Source organism: Artemia sp. Qi Xiang Cuo, chromosome 5 (genome assembly GCF_049724085.1).
Source record: "Artemia sp. Qi Xiang Cuo chromosome 5, ASM4972408v1, whole genome shotgun sequence".
NCBI lineage: Eukaryota > Metazoa > Arthropoda > Branchiopoda > Anostraca > Artemiidae > Artemia > Artemia sp. Qi Xiang Cuo.
In genome coordinates, this window is record NC_142798.1 from 12,561,346 (window position 1) to 12,583,710 (window position 22,365).

General features: G+C 33.7%; 1 protein-coding gene across 4 annotated transcripts in view; it reads right to left on the reverse strand.

Annotated features, from left to right (window-relative positions):
* LOC148951817 (cholecystokinin receptor type A-like) overlaps positions 1–22,365 on the reverse strand; it is a 136,379-nt gene that overhangs the window by 2,305 nt on the left and 111,709 nt on the right. For all 4 annotated transcript variants that reach the window (XM_089088728.1, XM_089088729.1, XM_089088730.1 and 1 more), the window contains exon 6: positions 10,539–10,896. In XM_089088728.1, the coding sequence (XP_088944854.1) occupies positions 10,539–10,896 (358 nt within the window). The remainder of the gene's footprint in view (positions 1–10,538; positions 10,897–22,365) is intronic.

The following is a 22,365-nucleotide window of genomic DNA, read 5'->3' on the forward strand; positions in this document are numbered from 1 at the left end:
TGTCAATGTTGAGATCTCCTCGAAATTGGCTATGGCATTTTGTAAAAAGCGCCAGTACACTTGGATACTGGACTGAATTTCCACATAAACTCGAGATTTTTGAAATTTCATCTCTTGTGTGAAAATTAAATGGTATCCCACTCTACAATCTATCTTTTGATAAATCCTTTGGAACATTGTACGAGTTGACCATGCAAACCCTAGATCATGACTCTCAACTATTTGAAAATAGTATAACCGAAGATATGTTTGCTAAAACACATGGTATCATTGTAATGGATTTGTCGGGTACACAGGATATGAGTATAGTACATACGGGGAGTGTGCGTTTAGAGTGTACATTTGCCGACCCATTGTCTGAGAGTATTGCCCTAATCTTACTAAATCAATATGAAACCTATTGGGAAATCCCTCCCGAAGGCAGTGTTCTACTAGACTTGGCGCCATGAACACCAGTCAAATAATAAATGTATTTAATATAGACAACTACATGTCCCAGCAAGAATTCTATCGTCTGCCCTCTGACTATCTTTGAAAAATTCATCGTGTCAACACTATTTTGATTACTATTAATAGCAGTCCGTAGACTATGCTGACGGGTCATTGGTTGTGCATCTTTCAAACAATGAAGACGATTGAAATTTTTGATCCTCTTGGTCTATCCTATAAATTCTAAACACCTCACATCAGCAACTATATCGAGAGCAGTGGGAAAACTATTATTCAAAATAGAAAGAGGGTTCAGGATCTAACGACTAAAAGCTGTGGCTTCCATGCACTACTATATTTTGTGTTCCGATGTCACGGCTATACTTACAAGCAGTTTCTTTACATATATGTTGAAAATACACGTCTGAATGACTTTCTAGTGGAGAGTATCCCCTCAGACCTATATAGTATCGATTTCAGTGCCCTAAGAGTAAAGTGCTTAAAAAATGTATGTGAATTTGTTTATTAATAAAATGCGTATATATATATACAACAATGTATTTCAATCTACACTGTATATCTCTATATCTTATAGACATAGGCAACTGTCTTGAACAACTAATGTCAACAAATCGTTTGGATTCACTGTATATTGATCTTGATTGACTACAAAGTCAGGGTCACATTTTCTACAGTACAATGTAACTTCACTCTTGTCATATCTCTTTGTATAGTCAATGATACTATTTGCATTCATATTATGAAATTCACGAGTTTCAATCTGTCTATTTGAGGCAATATCACATACAGTGTTTTCAAATGGTGAATCACATTCCGTCACTGCCAAATAAAAATGGATTGGTTTATAGTCATAGTAGGTGGTGTCATCACAACGATGACGTAGAAACCAAATTGTCTTGTTACCCCAACAGTTGAATCGTAGACCAGATTCCTCTTCCCAGAATAATTTAAATCCGCGACGATACCAATCTCGTAGAAATAAACTAAAATCCCGTTTGGGATTCTTTCCAATCATAGCGGGGTAAGTATTCTCCAACTGATCACATTTATCATAGTGACACTTGGAACAGAGGTGCCCTCTAGGATTTGAGTCACACACCTCCTCAAGACATGAATTACATCCTTTAATTTGTACCGCATAACCTCTATGTAATTTACAAGGATTACATAATTTACACTTTTCACTATAGTCATCTATAACTGTACAAGTCTCACATTGATTCCAACTGCAAAGAGTATACATGCAAACTGTACATATATAGAAAATTTTTCGGTTTTCGGTGTAAACTCACCCACAGCTAAAGCAAAACTGATCCTCTTCGATCGATAAATTCAACGAGATGGAAATGGGGGGAGAGAGCAGTAGCTATGTGTTGTTACCTCTTTCGAATGATGGGGGGAGCCATCTACATTGAATCCATTGGCAATGTTTTCAAAAGTATATCCACAATATGATTCTGCTTTGTTCCAATTAATATATCAATAAATTGACTATAAGCATTTGAGTCACATCGTAAAAGCTTCATACAATAGTCCAATGGGGGAGAATCACTCCTCATTACATTGTCAAGTGTTCCCTGACTAGAGAATATCCTGCGTTTAAGAGATAAACCGAGAAAATCATCATCCAACATCAACTGTATGTCATTATACACTGGATTTGATCTAATTCTCTCTTTCTCAATAGGCGTCATTTTTCAACATTTTCACTCAAACTGCTGACTCTAGACTGACCATGATTCGTTGGCCTAACCTGACCACGAAAGAAAGAAAACATTTTAGATTTAGAAAATAAATTACTTTCTACTTACAACAACTACTACGATAATATTTAGCAAGTACAATTAGTGATACTGTTTATTGTCTTCGATATGTTTCACTATTGCACTTAAAGCACATTGAAGTCTATTCACGTGTGCTATATCAACTTTTGCGGCGAAACATAATTGATCCTCCATTTTAAATTTGCTCAAGGATATCACATATCTTGTATATACTGCATCCCATTCCGGACAAAGACGCGATCCTTTCGTGATTTCCACCGCAATGTTTGGTACTCTTGTACTATTATCATCAACTCCACTATCAACTTCTAATATGGTAAACATTCCACTCATCGCCATTATCAACACACACACAAATATATATCCAAAATGAGTAAAGTCAAAGTGTTCTTCTTCTTTTCACCCATTTTAATTCAATTCACATACTAATAAAACTCTCGAAAAAATCCCTTCTTCATAGTCACTCCGCCAATAATTTTTAACCGACTCACTGAATGGTTGAGAAGGGGGATGTAACCGACTCGCTGATTGGCTGAGAAGGAAACTTGTGATCTAACTGTTTCCCGTTATCGGATCAATAAAATTCCCAATCGATTACGCAATCAAGTTCTCGGAAATTCACTTCCTCTCGAGTCCTAGATCAATAACATTGTTCCCGTTAGAATTCAATACGCATGTGCAACCTTCGTCCCCCCCCCCGAGTTATTACACATAGAAACAACAAATAAATCGATATTGGAAAAAGAGGTCATTGAGCGATTACGTAATCTTTCTCCCTAGGGACTCTATGACCATATTGTTTCATAATTCCCCACGCTCGTGAATCAATAATTCCCCCATCGATTAGGTAAATCACCCCTCATGTCATTCGCACGTGGCCAAACAACAACAACAACAGATCGATTGACCTTGACACACCCACATTAGACTCGATCGATAATCCTTGAATAAATTATGTCCCGTCAGCATTAAACTAAATTGTAGATGGCAGCAGGGGTGGGCAATGGTGTCAATAGGGTCACTTCTACTCACTGCTTGATCACTAGGTGATCGTTTAACTGAATATTTGATTAGATTGCTATAAACATTTACCATCTTCGTGACTCTTTAAGCTCCCTCAGAGACTCCATTAGCTGGTAAGCATGACAGAACTTCTTAGGTACAAAGCATTTTCATGATTTTTAAGGAAATGTAAACTGCTTTTATTTTCCTCTTGAGAAATTTAACCAAGTTCCCATGTATCTTAGTCTCAAGCACTTCACCAATGTAAAACTTTGGATGAAACACCAATATGGAGTTGACTAATTACACAAGTTTACTTGGAAAGGAAAAAAGAAAGAACACAGCAGGCCTATTATTTAATTGTACAAGATGATTTCATTCTGAACTGGAAAGAGAGAAATAGAAAATAAATATGAAAGAAAAGAGTAGGTCATTACTTAATTGAAAAAAAGGTATCTCATTTGGTGAAAGAAAACAAAAAAAACGAAAGAAAGAAATAACAGAGCAGGCCAATTACTTATTTATGAAAGGTTGTCTCATTGGGGGTGTTAGGTACCCTACAACCCAGTGAGCCAGAATTGCTCCGCAGTACCTCGGATCACGTTTCACGTTATCTTATTTCGTTTTGTACCCTAGAACCCAGCGAGCCAGAAGTGCTCTGGGGTACCTCGGAGAACGAGTTCCAGGGAACCTTAACATGAAATTCATTTTCTAAATCACGTCTTAACCTTGAAGATGGTAGTTGAACTACCTGAAATTTAGACTGTTTGAAAACCTATAAATAAATGTAACTAACGAGCTTTGAAACATTTTCTTGAAATATTTACCTTTGATTACCCCAAGATTTTGAAGGAAATATTTTTCGAAAACCATATGAAAAGATTTTTACTCAAGTTTTCTAAAGAAAATTTCTTATGTATGACTACAATCTTTTACCGCTATATATTTAACAAGGAGCCTGACGGCTTCGCCACCGGGTCGCGGCACTCAGTGCACGGCAGGCTTCTATATATAGATTTTCACTGTCGCTGGTCTTCTAAACGCAGACAATATTGTTCGGGTATTGGGACAAAAACTTCTTTTTTTCCAACGTGTTCGGTATCGCATATCCTGTAACTGCGTGTGTCTTTGCTCTTCATTTTCATTTTTGACTCACTCACTTACTTGGTGTCGTATGTCTTCTAACCGTGTGCGTCTTTGCTTTTCATTTTTGACACGCTCTAATTACCACCTTCGCACATCTTCTAACCACTCGCGTCTTTGCTCTTCATTTTCCTTTTTGACAAGTTTTTGGATTTTGATTACTTCAGACAATTTAGCAGTGGCCTTTCCTTTAGCTGTCCGTATTGGTGCTGTCACAATTGATGGTCCAGAGCGTCGAATTTCACATCTTATCATGTTTGATAGTTCAGGTGTTGGTTCCAAAGAATCATCATTTATAAGTAAGTGCAACTGTAATTTTCGTTTTTTGGGCCTTTCAACAGACATTATATTATATAAATAACTGTTGCGTTGGAAACTTAACAATCTTATTTATGCTATGCCTGGCATTATATAAGAAAATGCTTATATGATCCCATATATCATGTCATATAAAATACTTATATGATGTACTAACATAGTATATGATGTCATTTGAAAAAAAATTAAATAAATAAGGCTCTTTAGTCTTAGCGAGTTTTTGCAGACCTCTGACCTATCTAGATCGTTTTTTATGCGAGAATATCAGATAGCAATTTTCCCGAAAAAATATAAAGCCGTTTTCGAGAACATACATACATACATAAATACATACATACACAATTATAACACACATATAAAGTATATGCTCAGTTTCAACAGAAGAACAGTACGGTTTTCGGATGTGGAGAGGATGTATCGAACCAATTTTCACTTTTAGATTAATAACTAGCTTACCCATCACGCACTGCTGCGATCCCAAAGAAAGTAAATCCAAAGAAAATTGTCTCCCGGAAAATTCCCCGAGGAAAATTTTCCCTGCGGAAAACTCCCTCCTTTTGGAACATTCCCCTCTCCTTCCCCAGAAAATTCCTCTCCACTTATTAGCGATAACCGTATTTTCGAATTTAAAAAGAGGCTATTTGAAAAACTCCCCCAGCAGACAATTACCCCCCCCCCCCTCCATACACAAAATTCTCCCCTTGTGGATTCCTCTCCGCAGAAAATAACCCTCACTTAAAATTCCCCCTTGGAAAACTTGTCCCTGGAAAATCCCTCGAAGAAAATACCCCCGTGGAAAATCTCCCTCGACATTCCTCTTCATTGCGATATCGAAAAAACGATACTGCACTGAATCAATAAACTTGAACGTCGATTTCTTTTCAAATGTCATTCTTTCCACAGTAGAGTTAATCCTAGACTGAAATAAAGTTGTCGAAATTCAAGGGAAGTTTTTTTCCCGAGAATTCCTTTTAACTGGATAATTTGAATAATCGATTTTTTTTTTTCAAACGTCATGCTTTCCACAATAGAAATAATCCCAGACAGAATAAGTAGTCCTTTACCCTAAATTTATATAAACTTCCTAATTAATTTATTTTGATAACATATGCAAAGAGTCAGAAAAAGCTGTCAGAAAAACCTAAAACAAACAGAAATTATTACGTACATGAGGGGGTTGCCTTCTCCTCAATACCTCGATCTTGACGCAAAAGTTTTTTTTAGAACTTCTAAATAAATTTCATTATCCTAATTGTTATTTTTAAATAACTTGAACAAAAAGTCAAACTGTAGCGTAAAGTGCGAGGTATTGAGGAGGGGGTAACCCCCTCATATACGTAATAATATCTGTTCGTTGTAAGTTTTCATGTCGCTCCTTACTTTCAGTTGAAAAAAACTTGTTCGTTTTTTTTATTTAATTACTAGAGAGAATTGAGGGGGTTGCCTTCTCCTCAATACCTCGTTCTTGACGCAAAAGTTTTTTTAGAACTTCTAAATAAATTTCACTATCTTAATAGTTATTTTTGAATAATTTGAACAAAAAGTCAAACTGTAGCGTAAAGTTTGAGGTATTGAGGAAGGGGTAACCCCCTCATATATGTAATAATATTTGTTCGTTCTAAGTTTTCATGTCGCTCCTTACTTTCAGTTGAAAAAAAACTTGTTCGTTTTTTTTATTTAATTACTAGAGAGAATTGAGGGGGTTGCCTTCTCCTCAATACCTCGTTCTTGACGCAAAAGTTTTTTTAGAACTTCTAAATAAATTTCATTATCCTAATTGTTATTTTTAAATAACTTGAACAAAAAGTCAAACTGTAGCGTAAAGTGCGAGGTATTGAGGAGGGGGTAACCCCCTCATATACGTAATAATATCTGTTCGTTGTAAGTTTTCATGTCGCTCCTTACTTTCAGTTGAAAAAAAACTTGTTCGTTTTTTTTATTTAATTACTAGAGAGAATTGCGACAACTTTGTTCTACATGATATGATTGATTGATCAATATATCAACACCAAGAAATAACTCGGTTTTTTTATCATTTTGATGGATTTTCCCCCTCTAAATAAAAATCCCGTGAATGAGCCAGGTGTTCACGTAGTCTGCAAATATATTAGTTGGACGCAGAAGCGACCATTACGCAGCAAGCAAATAACGTCTCATCTTTAATTCCTTTGATGTTCAAATCGTATTTTCAACATTGGGAAACTTAGGGATATCTAATGATTTCCGGAACTTTTTAATGCCTTATAGCTGTGAAACAGGAGTACGTAAAATCTATTGTCTTCTTAAAAAGAAATGAAAAGGAAAAGAAAACACGTCCGGCATTTCAGCATAGAATATCGACCAAATATGCCTCATTTCTTTTCTTTTTTTTCTCTTCCTCTTTGATTTCTTTTCTTCTTTTTATCATCTTTTTTCTTCTTTTCCTTTTTCTTCTTTTTTATTCTTTTTTTATTTCTTTTCTTCTTTTTTCGTGTTTTTTTCTTCTTTTTTGTTAGGTTTATATATAATTCAATTCTTCACTCACAAGCCAATTTAGGTGGTCTTAAGGGGCTAATAGCAAAATCGACAGTCAGAATTAACAAGTATCTGCATCCACTATCTCCGAACTTTTCGGGGTTTCTTTGGGTTATCCAGAAAGAAAATTGGGTTCTCGAAAATCCTTCTAAAAATTAACGTCTCAAAATACACGAAGATTAACATGACACACAAGCACAGTATATAAATAATAGATTATAATACATATAATATATGTTATTTATATTATAATATAACATATAATATATATAAATTATATTATCTTTATGCAGTGCACACAAGGAACTAATTTTTGTTAACTTTTACTTTCGGGAAGATCCAGGAGAGCCCAAGTTTCTTCTGGGAAAATTTGAAGACACCCCCAAAAATTTTTGGATAGTGGAGACGTTGCAATAATAGTAGGTATAATTTGCTTATATTATACCTACTATAATTTGAACGTTTTCGACTGTATATATATATATATATATATATATATATATATATATATATATATATATATATATATATATATATATATATATATAGTATATATGTATATATATATATATATATATATATATATATATATATATATATATATATATATATATATATATATATATATATATATATATATATATATATATATATATATATATATATATATATATATATATATATATATATATATATATATATATATATATTTATATCATTTGTGTATATACATAAATATATATTTTTATAAACTTAAAAATCGTCTAATATTTAATGCGCTAATGCTATCATTCTATTGCTAATTCCCAATGTCCATGCTAATTCTTGACAGAAAGAATTTTTTTTTTTTTTTTTTTTTTTTTAACAGTCAATATTGCCTATATGTGACATTAAGATCTAATATTTTACGGATCACCTGACCAACTTTTACAGACTCGGACATAGCAGAACAATAAAAAGGGTAAAATTATTTTAGTAATGTTTATTAGCTTTTCCTTAGTCTTACCATAACTTCCTCGTAAAAAAGTAAACAAATTTTTAAAGGAAACATTCGTGATCTAATTCTGTGTTTCAATTTCTGAAGGTTCTTTTCGGTTAATTTATTTGTATTTTTGCTTTTTTTTTTCTTTTATTAAATTTGCCTCAAGCACACAAAATGCACGAAACATTTGTAGACCGAGTTGAAATATTTTGGCAAACATATTTAGTTCTAACAAACAATTTGGATTTATATATTTATTTCTTCATTTATTCAAAAGCCTGTCAAAATAACATAGAGCAAGACGAAGTAAACAAGGAAAAAGGAAAACTGAATCATAAATTGCATGCAACAGAACTAGTAAAACGGCAAAATGGGATTATTGAATTCCTTTTTTATTAATATAGAATTCGATCAGATAGGAGCATTTATTTCGATAATTGTGGATTATGTTTAGCCTTTCGTTTAACCATGGCAACATCTGAGCCATTGTTTCAAAGATTGGTAATAATTTGAGAATTTATGTTCTTTAGGATACAGTCCTGGCAAATAGCCTTAGAAACATAACAAAAGTTCTCTTATAGGTCATAGATTTACTTTATACGGTTTTTTGGGACCTTGCTTCCCCCTGTGTCCAGTTCCATTGTGCAAGCTCGGCTGTGATGCTGGATTAAGATCTAACTTAGATCTAACATCGTCGTGTTTCAGTCAAAAAGGATCTTTCTGGCTGAAACCTCTGTCTTTTAACTTTTTTTTTTATCAAGTTTGCTTTTAACACACAAAGTGAAAAACATTTTTAATCTTAGGAAAAAATACCACTTGGGTCCATTTTCGCATATTTATGGCTAAGCTTGTTTGACTCTCTCACACATATTGAAGGTCCTAACAAATACCCAGACGAATTTAAGGGTTTTTTTCCACCATCTAATACAATCCGAGAAAATATAAATCAACATATCTCACCAGGCTAGCCTCTCTCCAAGATATTTTTTGGAAATAAAGAAAAGAAGGCGCTAGCTAAGAAATGTTAGCAGTCACGAAAACTGCAATCACAATCAATACTGCACAATCACTGCAAAATACTGCAAAATATCGAATACTGCACAATCAATCTGAATGACCCAGAAATTAGATATACTTATCTCCTGCATTTTCAGTTTTTTTAATATTATACTTTAAATGTTCCTGCCATTTTTTCCAACAATGATTCAGTATATTAGGGAAATTTTCTACTATTTTAGGTAATCATTTTTGTTTGGTACGGACATTGGGGGGGGGGGGGTTGGGAATTTAAGGAGTGATATAAGAAAGCATTAAAAAACATATATATAGAAGTGATAGCCCTGTTTCAGCTTTTGATTGATAAAATAACTTAGTTTAAGACTACAGATGCTAAAATTGCAAAAATAAAATATTACTTCTTACATGAAAATATAAATTGTATATAATCTTGTCTAACATTGAATCATGTATCTTATATTTTTCATCAAAATCAGCTGATGTGCCAACGAGTTCTTATCTCCTGGTTGCAATTGCAAAAGTGATTTTTTTTTTCTAATGGAGGTTAAATAAAAAATAATTTAATACAATAACTGGATTTAGAATAAAAAAATAACTTTTTTGAAATTAAATTTAAAATTTAGTGGGTTCTAAGTATTTAAGTTCTTAAGAAAAACAGTAAAAATAAACAATAAACTAAAAAATTAAAATTGGCTCTCCTGTAACATCACATATAATTGAGGTATATTTTCTCTAAGCATGATAACATGTCTTTCTATAGAGCCAAAAAAAACGGTCTTAAGCATTTTTTATGAACACGGCAAGTTTAATTTTTGTATATGCATTAACTTTTGTTATAAGGGCATAGTTGTACCATATAATTTGAATTAAATTTAAATTGGTTTTAACTTAAATTAATTTTAACTTAGGTTATGATTTTAACACAAGTTGGACTATAATTTATCTTCACAGGGAGGTTGATCAACATTTACTTTAGCACATTGTGTGTGTAAAATTATTATCAGAAACTGATTTTTTTATTACCGTGTAATATAGTTAAGTTGGCTGGCTAAAAAATGCACAAAACAACGCACTATCACTATGTATAATGTTGTTTTTTTTCTTTGCAACCAGAATTAAATTTAGATTAAATTTAGAAAGACTAGACCAGAAGACTAGAAATACCAGAATCAGAAAGAACTAAAGATTCATATATCAAAGAGGTTACTCAAATTTGAATATATTTAAACACTTTAAAATTTTAAATTATGAAATTCCTTTACCAACCCCTTTTAATGGCCATGAACAAAATAGATTAGAAAAGTGGAATAAACAATATCCTAATTTACCTTTTAATCCCTTTTTGATTGTTGGCTTGCGTGTAAAAAAGTTTCTAACACTACTTTGAACTCCTCGCTCACTCAACGATCGGTCGACCATTCTGTGAATAACAAAGCTATTTCTTCTTCGTGAGTGGCGACACTGAAAGACAGCTAGAAACGCTGTCCGAAACTGAACATTCATAAATCCATATGTAATTGGGTTGCAGCAGCTAGAAGCATATGCTAAAAGGTGCATTAAGGTTATACAATTAGGATCGATGTATCGGTATATTTCGATGTCGAAGACTGACCAGGCATTAATAATCCAAATTGGTGTCCAGCATATGAAGAACTCAATCACAATCACGTAAAGCATTATGATTATCTGGGAAAAAATAAAAGTTTCCTTAGTACAATTTAAAGACTTATTTAGCAAAAATTAATTTCATCATGGACCCTAGATTTTCATAGCTCTATTATAACACCTAATTATGCTACAACCTTAGTAAATCCGGTTTACCACAAATCTAGTAAAAATATAAAACAAGATTTTTGAATTTGCTGATCTTTTTCTAAAAAATCCAAATTAATTTAGGGACTGAAGTATATTTGGTAAAACTGGTAAATCTGCAACGGTTTTTTTTAAACTAATATTACAGATCCAGGAAATTTTTGAAGAAACTAAAAAAAAAGGCTAGTAACAGAAATCACTCAGGTGCACATTCACAAGTCAGACACACTCAGGTACACCAAGTCAGTTACTTGTTGCAAGACCTACTAAGTAATATCTACAGCATACAAGTAAATAAATTCAATTCAACGAAATAAGAATATTTAAATGCAAGTTCAATCATCAGTGTACTCTTTAAGAATTCTGCAATTTATAAAATAAACAACTGCTTTCTGCGCATGTCTTCTATGATATTTTTAAGAAAGCAGTAAAGCCAATTTTAAAATTTTTTAGGGATCAGCTCAGATATAGAATCCTGAAATTCTCTGAAAGTTCTGAAAATCCTGAAAGTTCCATCTTTCAAGCTTAACCACTTTCTACAAAAAAACTAATGAAAGTTGTTCGGAAAACAATTATTTACTTGTTTCAGTAAATCCTAAGCGTATTAGTAATTTACAAGAATAGGAACTAGCCTTTGGTGACACTTAGCATTTTTTTAGTGTAATAATAAGGATAATTTAGTTTATTTGAATAGTCGGTAAAATTAGTACAATAGTAAGCGTCTGATCTCACTTCCTGACAGAATAATAATTACAAAGCTTGAAAAATGCCAAGTGTAGCCAAACGCTAAACGGCGTTGATGGTTCTTATTGGCTGACAGTTTCCACTCTTATAAGTTGTCCATAATCTTTGAGTAAATCCTTGGATATTTCCACCTCTTCATGTATTTAACAAACTTGGCTACATCATTACGGATTTAAGACAGAAAAGGAAATTATGCAAGGAATATTTCCGTTTTGTCTCTTGAGAAGTTATCAGACTGAAATATTATGGGAAATGTATGCCTTAGATTCATTATAAGCTGATTAATTTGATTTAACATTGTTAGTGATTCATGGTGGAGATGAGTTTCAATCTTTTTAACCGAAAATCACTCCAACTTCCAATCATTTTCTGCTTTTACAAGAGCATCATTACTTGACGAAAGAGATAAGTATACTTGCTATTTGGATCTTAGAAATTGCATCTCAAATTGAAAAGGTTTCCAATAAAGGCATATTCTGAGACGAGACACACACATTCTATTTTGTCTAATCTAAAATAATCAAAGTTCTAAAACATATATTTTGTCGTTTATGAATTGATTTGAATCTTCTATGGTCTAATTTATATTATAGGTTGTGAGCTTATAATTGTATTCAAAGAAACTAGAAAAGGCAGCAGCCAATGAAAAACATGAAAACTTCTCTTTTAAATTTTTTTATTGCTTTTAAAGTTCTTTTGCTTTTATTCTTACTTGGTAAAATTTTGTCAATCGCTTTCTAATAATGAATCCTACATGATATTATGCCAGGTAGCACTTCAGGTAGAAATGCCAAAACACTTTCATCCAAATATTGGCACCACTTATCCACGTTCTGCTAGGATAAAACCCCTCTAGAAGCATAACTATTAGAAGAAAACTGTTTATTTTAAACAGTCTTGGTCAGTCTAATAAGAGACTATCGTGAGAGAATGTTTATTTTATAGCTCACTTTTTCTCAAAAGTATGGAAAGAACTTTGGGGGAATTATTCATTTTCTCAGAGAAGTTTTGGGTCTATTTTGTGAAAATTCTTCAGTTTATAGTTCATTTTATTCCCAAATTAGTGAGTATCCTCAGAAAAATTGAAAAAACTAAAAAAAAAAGATTTTGTGTGTAAAAGCTAATAAATTATAAGGTTATTCATAGAAACAATAATACATATAAGAAACAAGATATCAATATTTTATATGTTCTATGTCGAAAGGGGTAACGTTTTTAGCTTCAGGTTAAAACTATATTAAATCATCCTTATGCACGTGATGCATTCAAGAAAAAATATATAAATTTGTTCTAGAGAAGCATACAGAAATATATATAACTACAAAAACTACAACTGGGATGGCATAGGGGAATGGGCAAAAGTAGAACCCCCTATGCCTTCCCAAGCAAAAAAATTATTTTCACTTGACTTATTTTTTGTTTTAATGTTTTCACTTTTATAACTGAATAACCGATATGAATAATGTGGTTACATGTGATGCCACTGATATGGGGCCACACCAATAAATTTAAATCTTACGAATCATAAACCCTAGCCAATGAATTTAGTTTTACTATTTTAATGCTCTTATTCTTTTTCCTTTCTAATTCTACTTCATTCAGAGTGTAGAAAACTTAAAAAAAACATTATCATATTAAGGTTCTAAAGCATCAGTTGGAAATTTTTGAACCAGTCAATTTAGTTTTCATCAAATTGCAAATGACGCTCTAGCCTTTAGTGCGTTTATGGGAACTGTAGCCCTACTTTCATTTTGGTAATTTTTGTTCTTAAGCTTGACTCCATTAATCATTTTAATTTTAATTCCTTTTGGGTTGTTTTTTATTCATTCATGGCAACTTCTATTCGTTTAAGTTTGGCGCATTACTTGACCTAGTCTCTCTTATCGTTTTATGACTTGGTATTGCTGTTTATCTCTCTGTAAAAATACCTCTTTTTCAATTAACATTTAAGAAAATAAAAATTAAGATACCACATCAAAAATGGAAACCCAACCAACCAATGAAAGCGCAACCTAACTGGTTTTTCTTTAAATTACATAAGCAAAAGTTTCTTATTGGTTAGTTTAAGATACCACATCAAAAATGGAAACCCAACCAACCAATGAAAGCGCAACCTAACTGGTTTTTCTTTAAATTACATAAGCAAAAGTTTCTTATTGGTTAGTTTGTTTGGGCCCTTGTCCATAAAATACCAAATCTAAACTAGATATTAATTTCCTAAAGCTAAACCGCGGTGCATGTTGACTATAATTATATGGTGGAAAATAAAATTCCATATTTAGAAAACGGACACAAATGCTTCTTTCTAACTTAAATTTATTAAAAAGGTCTTGCCATTGCTATTCTTATCAGCTCTTCTAATTCTGTGCCACGAATCTGCAACTCTAGTGATTGCAAGTAGTTGAAATATTTTTCCATCCCACCATGTTTCTTATATTGTTAGTAACTTCAGGTTGTTTCGGAAAAAAGGCAACTGAATTCTCTCCATTTTTGTTTTCTAGGAGTCTTTTATTGCAGAAGTGGACAGATTGTGATAATAATAAAGAATGTCCACTAGCTTATTTTTTTTATTTTTTAAAATAATTATCTTATTTTTTATTCTCTTATTTTTTTTAGTAGTTTTATGTTGTTTTGTAAGTAATAAATAACAACATTAATACGGGATAAGGTCAACTGAATAAGCGAGAATGTTAACAAAATGTATAGCATAGAAAAAAGGTCTTAAGAAATATTCTTTTGCGTTTAATGAAAATATGAATATCGTTAGCTGAAAAAAGACAATTTGTCTCTTTTCTTGATCAGATGACTTTCTTTCTCTCTATCTGGGTCATAAAAAACAAATTTCATCAACTGCAAACTATCATCAGAAGTAATTCGCACCTTTAATAACTATAAGTAGTAATTCGCGACTTTAGTAATTCACAACAAACTTAATGCAATAAGAAAATCGTTTAAATAAAAAGTGGCTAGTGAGAAAAATACTATTGTATTTGATTCAGGAATAGTAGCTATTATCTCAATTAGTCATAATAGTAAGATGTTAATTCGAAAACAAATTTATGGAAATTTCAAAAAATAGTCTGAAATCCCTACAAATTAACGTCAGATTGAAGCAAAAAATACACCCTTGGAATCACTATGGCGGAAAGCCCTGTACAGGAAGATCTTGGAGTCTTATTTCTAGGAATGTTTTAGTGCATAAGTGGACAGATTGTGACAATAATAAAGAATATCAACTAGCTGACCATGGAATATAATACTACATTAAAATATAACTGCTGTTTTTAAGTCCGCCATTTTTCAATTTTCTTGGGAAAGAATTTTTTTGCGGGTGAGGGGGTATACTTTGATATGAATAGCCGTTCTCTTAAGCACAAATTTCGACATCCTTTTTTCCTTCTGAAACAAGAAAAAATTTCGATGATTGGGTCTTCTGATTAACCTGACTTTTTGGTATCATGTAATATGTTCATTTTATAACACTGGGTAACAGCCAAAAAATCGCCAGGGGTTCCTCAACTGTATTAGCCTAATTTTGGTGTTGTCAGTCTGAATATCATATCCATTTTGCTCTATCAGGTCAACTTTTTTAGATAGAGCCATAGGCCTTTCTGACGAGCTTTATATATGCTAATATCAGGGTTTTGAGTTCAATTATATTTTTCTTGAAGAATATATGAGATACCAACATTATTTTATTTCTCTGAAGTAGCTGCATACGTGTATGCGTGATTGCAAGGTTATTTGATTAACCCTTAGCCAATCAAATTGATTCTAAATTTCACTGCCTGACATTAACCTGCATCTTAATATTTCTTTCACTTGATTGATATGGCTTCCACGCGACGGTCATGCAGAAAAGATCCTGACGTTTTCTGCTACATGTGCAGAGATTACACGCGGTCAGTGGACAGGAGTAACATCAAAGTATTTGTAAAGCGCGCCAACGAGGCTTAATTTGAAGTCACACTTGGTGACCAAGATAAGTCTTGAGCACCGAATACGGTGTGCACGACGTTCATGGAATACCTCCGGCAGTGGACGAAGCGCGCGAAAGCTTCACTGATATCTGGGATTCCGATGGGTTGGAGGGAGCCGTTAGACCATGCATAGGATTGTTGCTTCTGCGCCATCAATACTACTGGCATCAATCAGAAGAATCGACATAGCCTCCGGTACCCGGATCTTCCAACTGCCAATCGCCCAGTTGTTCCCTGCGAATAAATTTCTGTACCAGCGTTCACAGAGCTTCCCGACAGCAACGACAGTGTCACCAGTGCAGATGAGGGAAGATATACAGAAGAGGAGTGTCAACCACAAGATTTTCTACAGCCATTTTCACAATGTGAAGCTAATGATCTGGTTCGGGATCTCAGTTTTTCAAAAACTTCCTCCAAGCTGATGGCTTCCAGACTCAAAAAGAAAAACCTACTTGGTAAAGACGTGCGTATCATTTTATTTTATAAAAGGCATGATAACTTTATGGGCTATTTCTGCCAGGAGGAAGAGCTCGTGTACTGCCGATACGTCGCCAGTTTTCTTGGTAAACTCGGCGCTGCTCAATACGATCCGAGAGATTGGCGACTGTTCATTGACAGCAGCAAGCGCTCTTTGGTATATGTGCTTCTTCACAATGGGAACCAGTTAGCCTCAATCACTCTTGAGCACTTTACAACTTTCAAAGAAATATATGAGACAAAACCCAATATGAGCAGCGCCAGGATCATCTGCATCGACTGTAAAACGGTGAAATTTCTACTTGGTCATTGTCAAGGTTCACGAAGTACACATACTTTATATGTATGTGAGACAGTCGAGACAAACCCCAGCACTATGTAAAGAAAGAGTGGTCGTTGCCAGAGCAGTAAGTACCTGAGGCAAGAAACATCATAAACGAACCTCTTATTGACCAGGAGAAGATATTGATCCTACCACTACACATGGAGCTTATATTAGTAAAGTTGTTCGTGTGCGCTCTAGAAAACGATGGGAGGTGCTTCAATTACCTTTTCCAAACCTTTCTTTCAATGACCATTGAGAAGCTGAAGGCCATCATTTTCGATGGCCCACAGATACGGCAGCTCATAAAGGACACATAGTTCAAAAATTTAAAGAGCACGCTAGTGTGCGCTGCGTGGAATATGGTTGTGCAGGTGGTAAACAACCACCTAGGGAACATGAAGGCAACGCAACACCTCATACTCGTAAGTGGCATGATAGAGGCCTTCCAAAAACTCGGATGTTTGATGAGCATAAAGATGCGCTTTTTGTTCTCACACATGGAGAAGTTTCCTGAAAACCTTGGGGCAATGAGTGACGAGCAGTGAGAAAGGTTCCATCAGGACACTCGCCAAATGAAGGATATGTACCAGGGAAGGTGGGACGTAGTCATGATTGCAGACTACTGATGGTTGCTGAAGAGAGACAACCCAGCAGCTGCTCACACACGGGAATCGAAAAAAATGGATTTATGGCGTGAAGTCTAAAATTCTGTGTCAAGTAACGCTCATTCTTTTATAAATACTATGAATTATGGCTATCAAATTTGACGGAGTAAATAAAAACCGAATCTGGATACGTTGACTGTTACTTCTTAGGGGTAACGGAAAAAAAAATCGTCGGACATTTCTCAGCTGATAATCAGCAAAAACTTGTTTTTTTTTTACGCAAAATAGATTTTTTTTGAATTTCTATAGCAAAAAATCTTGACCTGATTGAGTAAAAATAAGGTCATTTTCAGACTCATAGTGCAAAATTAGTCTAATTCAGATGGAAAACTCTGGACGATTTTCAAAAAATATTTTTTTTGTTACCCAGTGTAATGTATTAAGTAAAAAAACAATTTTTTTAAAATGAAAGTAAGGAACAACATTAAAACTTGAAACGAAAAGAAATTATTAAGTACATGAGGGAGGCTGCCCCCTCCTCAATACCTTGCTCTTTACGCTAAAGTTTGACTTTTTGTTAAAATTATTTAAGAATGTCTCCTGATGCACAAGGACCGTTTAACTAAAATAATAAACTCTTTTAGAAATTCAAAAAACACTGCAACATGAAGAGCGAGGCACTGAGGAAGAGGTAACCCCCTCATATACGTAATACTTTCTGTTCTTCTTAAGTTTAATGTTGCTCCTTACTTTCAGTTGGGAAAACTTCCTTTTTTTATCCAATTTCTGATAGTATTTTAATGAATGCCGGGACATCCAGCTCCCCCTCAATGGATTATTTCCTTCCCCCATGGAAACTCCTCCATGGAAAAATCCTCCCACGTAAGCAGCCCTGCCAGACCCCCCCCCAAAAAAAAAAAAAATGAAATAATATGTTTGTATTTCCCAATAGCCAATGCTATATGTAAACAATGGACGAACTTCATAACTTGCAGTCCTTCCCCCGGAGGGTTCGGGGGATAAATCCATCCTTAAGGACATAATTATTAGATCTTTTGACGATGCTGAACTAAATGGCTATCTCAAAGTTTTGATCGGACCACTTTAGGGAAAAAAGGGGTGGGAGGGGTCTAACTGCCCTCCGATATTTTTGGTCACTTAAAAGAGCATTAAAACTTCGAATATCCGATCAAACAAGCCCTCTCCCGATCTTCCAGGATCGCTGCTTCGGTATGATCACCCTTAGAAAAAAAAATGATAAAAACACATCCAGGATCTAGCTTCTAGCAACAAATTCGCTCGACCCGGGTCAGAACAAAATATGCACCAAATACACCATAAACCGGAACAACAATTGTTTTGTAGTTGTGCATACTACATCAGCAGGGTCTGAACAGTTGTTCATAAGCAATTCTTTTCGTTTAAAATTACCTCAATATCCTTAAAATTTGAAGATGTTCTTGAATACTTGATAAGGCAGAGCGATCAAATTTAAAATTTGTAGTCGCTAGATGTTTTATTTCTTTCTTTCTTTGATCACAATGCATTATTAGGCCTACTATTATAGGTATTTGAGTTGCTTTGCTGATGAGATAGCTGTTATTAATGAAATCTTTCAAATCGGCAACTCGTCAAGAAGTATATTAAGGATCCATATTCATTAGTTTATTCCTCAATCTGTTTTCACTTGCCACTTAGTTCATCGGACATCATTACCTGTTATGTGGAGCTTTGTTGAATATATGACGTACCAGGATACGGGAAGCCAACAATCAGTACAATATTGATTTTTCAACACGGTGAATGCTCGATGTTGCCACATATCGCGCGGTAGTTTGCATTCTACGACTTAACTATTTTCTTAGCTTCTGTCCCAGGCAGGACATTCAATCCATCCTATTTTGGAGAAAATACAAATATGTCACACCACAGCCTATAATCTTTCCCGAAAACTAGATACAAATCTTCTTTCTCAACTTGCTTAGACTATCTTTGCAACACAAAGATTGGGAAATAGCTCATGATTGTCTTAATTTTATCATACGACACTGCGAACTGTCTGTTCATGACTTTTTTTCCTTCTTATTCTACGCAGCACATTCACTGTACTTCAAAGGACGTGCCAACATGTCGCACAGTATCGCGATGGTTCCCGAAAACCTTACGAGAAAACGTTTACTTGTTTTACGGTTTTTTTATTCATTTATACAAGCCCCTGTTGTATATTTGTTTACTATGATTGCTTATTTTATCTCTGTTCGTTTTGGGTTTCATTTGTACTTCAATAGTAAAACGTTTTAGTTCGTTTTAAGCTTAATTTGCATATTCAATTTAAATTCCACTCGTTCTAAGATTTATTTATTCATTTATATTACCACCTGTTGTATGGTTGTTCTTTAGGATTTTTTATTTAATTTCTCTTAGTTTTGGGTTTCATTTGTTCTTTAGTTGTAATTTCAGGTCATTTTGATTTTGAATTATTATAGGTTTTTGTTTCTGCTGGTCTTAAGTTTAATATGGCCTTTAATTTTGTATGAAAAACTTCTTTTTGGAATTTTTTTCTAAAATTAATATTTGAAAAAAGAAAAAATTGATGAATTGTGTGATAACCACAGGAATCAGTAGCACGATTGTACATGACTTGAAATCATGGTCCAAAGCCTTGGTCTCTCTCCATATATGCCTTCACTTGGCAAACAACAACTACTACTACTACAACTAACAGCTCACTGCAGCACCAAAACGCAGGAGACCAACACAGCTTGAAACAGCTGTGTTCAACAGATCTATTCCTCTGGAAATTCCTCAATTCCTCTGGAAATCGTCTATCCTCTTTCATCTTCCGAAGACCCCATGTTTCAGAACCATACTTGACCACAGTCATCACTGTAGTCTCCAATATTCTAATCTTGTTTCGTAGACCTATCTATTCTTCCAAACCTTTTTTTCAACTGTCAAAAAACACCCTGGGCCTTGGCTATCCTACTTTTAGCATCTTCTCAAGTGCAGCTATTCACTTGACCGTTCTTCTCGTTACCCAACATCAACTTTTTTACCTTCATTAATTCCCAGTTTCGACGAATTAGTCTTCTGAACATTAATTTTCAAACCTATTTTTGCACCCTTAACTCTCAAAGAATGAAGAATGAAGCTTTGAAAAAAACTGCGAAAAATGTTAAAATAGCTTTTGATGAACTGAATCTAATGAAAAATTTTAAGAAGACAAAAAGGACTGATCAGTCCATTTCCGTGGTTCCAAAAAATGTAGCCGCTTATAGGAAAAGTGATGTTAGTGAGACTAATGAAGTTTTAGCTGGATTAACGGGGACAGAAATATACATTGCGCGCACCAAGGATAACTTGTGAAAGGACATTGAATCAAAGATGTTAACTCGTCAAGCTACGATTGATAAAACGAAATTCTCGGTTAAAAACATCGTTTCGGAAGTTTATCAATCTATTATTGTGGATTATACCCCGAAATTTACTGAAATTTAAAAACAAGTCAAGTATATAATAAATCACCTTGAATCTCTAGATGATAGAATACTTCAGATTGGAGGCGTATAGAGGATGTCGACCAAGACTCGAGACTAGATTCGCTCATGTTCAAGGGCGTTAAACAAAACCCAAATTAGGACCGTTAAACAAAACCCAAAACTACCATGTTAAATATCCTCCGAGGAAAGATGGAACTCACCAGAATAACTGATGCTGACATAAGTAAAGTGCACCGATTTACCTTTGGAATTTCTGCTCGGCCTGATAAAATTGCCCCTATACAGATTACATTCCGTGACAAAGAGATCGCGAAAAGTGCTTACGCAGCTAAGAAGAAACTTGCAAAAAGTGGTATTTTTTTGGAAAATCTAACCCGCCAGCGGCGGGATATTCTTAAAACAGCTCGTGAGAAATATTGAAACAAGTGTGTTTGGTTTGATCAAGGGTACAATTTTGTCCGCCTTCCGAATGAGAACACTCCACGTAGACTTTGGTCAATCGAGGACATGTTTTAATATTTTTTTTTCTCTCTTTTTTCTTTTCCCTTTGTTTTTCTGTTCTCTTGTTTCCCTTTTCCTGTCTATGTAATATCATTCAGTCTATCAGTGTTTTGTTTTGTTTTCATTGCCGACTGTGTCTAAAAATAAGTGTTTTTTTTTTATTTTTGTTTTTTTAGATATGTTTGGTATCTCGCCATTCATATATTCAGTCATATATATATATATATATATATATATATATATATATATATATATATATATATATATATATATATATATATATATATATATATATATATATATATATATATATATATATATATATATATATATATATATATATATATATATATATATATATATATATATATATATATATATATATATATATATATATATATATATATATATATATATATATATATATATATATATATATATATATATATATATATATATATATATATATATATATATATATATATAATTTTTCATTATTATTATTTTTTTTATTTTTGGTGTTTGTTTATTTTATTTTTTTTCCTCATCCACTACTTCTTATTTCAGATTCAATTGTTTTGGCGTTTTTTTTTGTTTTTAAGTATCATGTGTGTACAAAAATGAGTTCAGCATTACCTTTGTATAGATGCCATAGCTCTGCTCTGATGTTGACAGCCTTTGGTCTGGTGGGTTTGGTCGCGGAGCGGATCTACCATCCACCGTAAGTAATTTGATAACTACTTTTGATGACCAAGGTGGTATCAACTCTTTGGGGGAACGTTTTTTTGAGTTACAAAATAATGCTTTAGATATTAAAAGCGTAATTAATAATTCAGTCGGAAGTACAAATCAGAAGAATAATGATCCTAGTTTGGCTAATAAAAGTGAGTATGTTTCGCAATTAAATGGTTCTCGCTCCTCTAAACGAGATGGTATTTTCTCTGTGCTTCACCTTAACATTCGGGGACCTTGTTGGTCTTTTGATGAGCTGGAACGGATCGTTAGTGGTGGAACTCCTGATGTTATTGGATTATGTGAAATTTTCCTGGATTCAAATAAGGATATGCTTTTAGATATTCCAGGATAAAGGATAGGGAGGCTGAACAGGAAACAGATGGCGAGAGGTGGCCTTGCCCTTTGTATTGCTGATCGTCTTACATGCAATGTCCGAAGCGATTTGATCAGAAATGAGGAAGGAATCTTTGAATCCC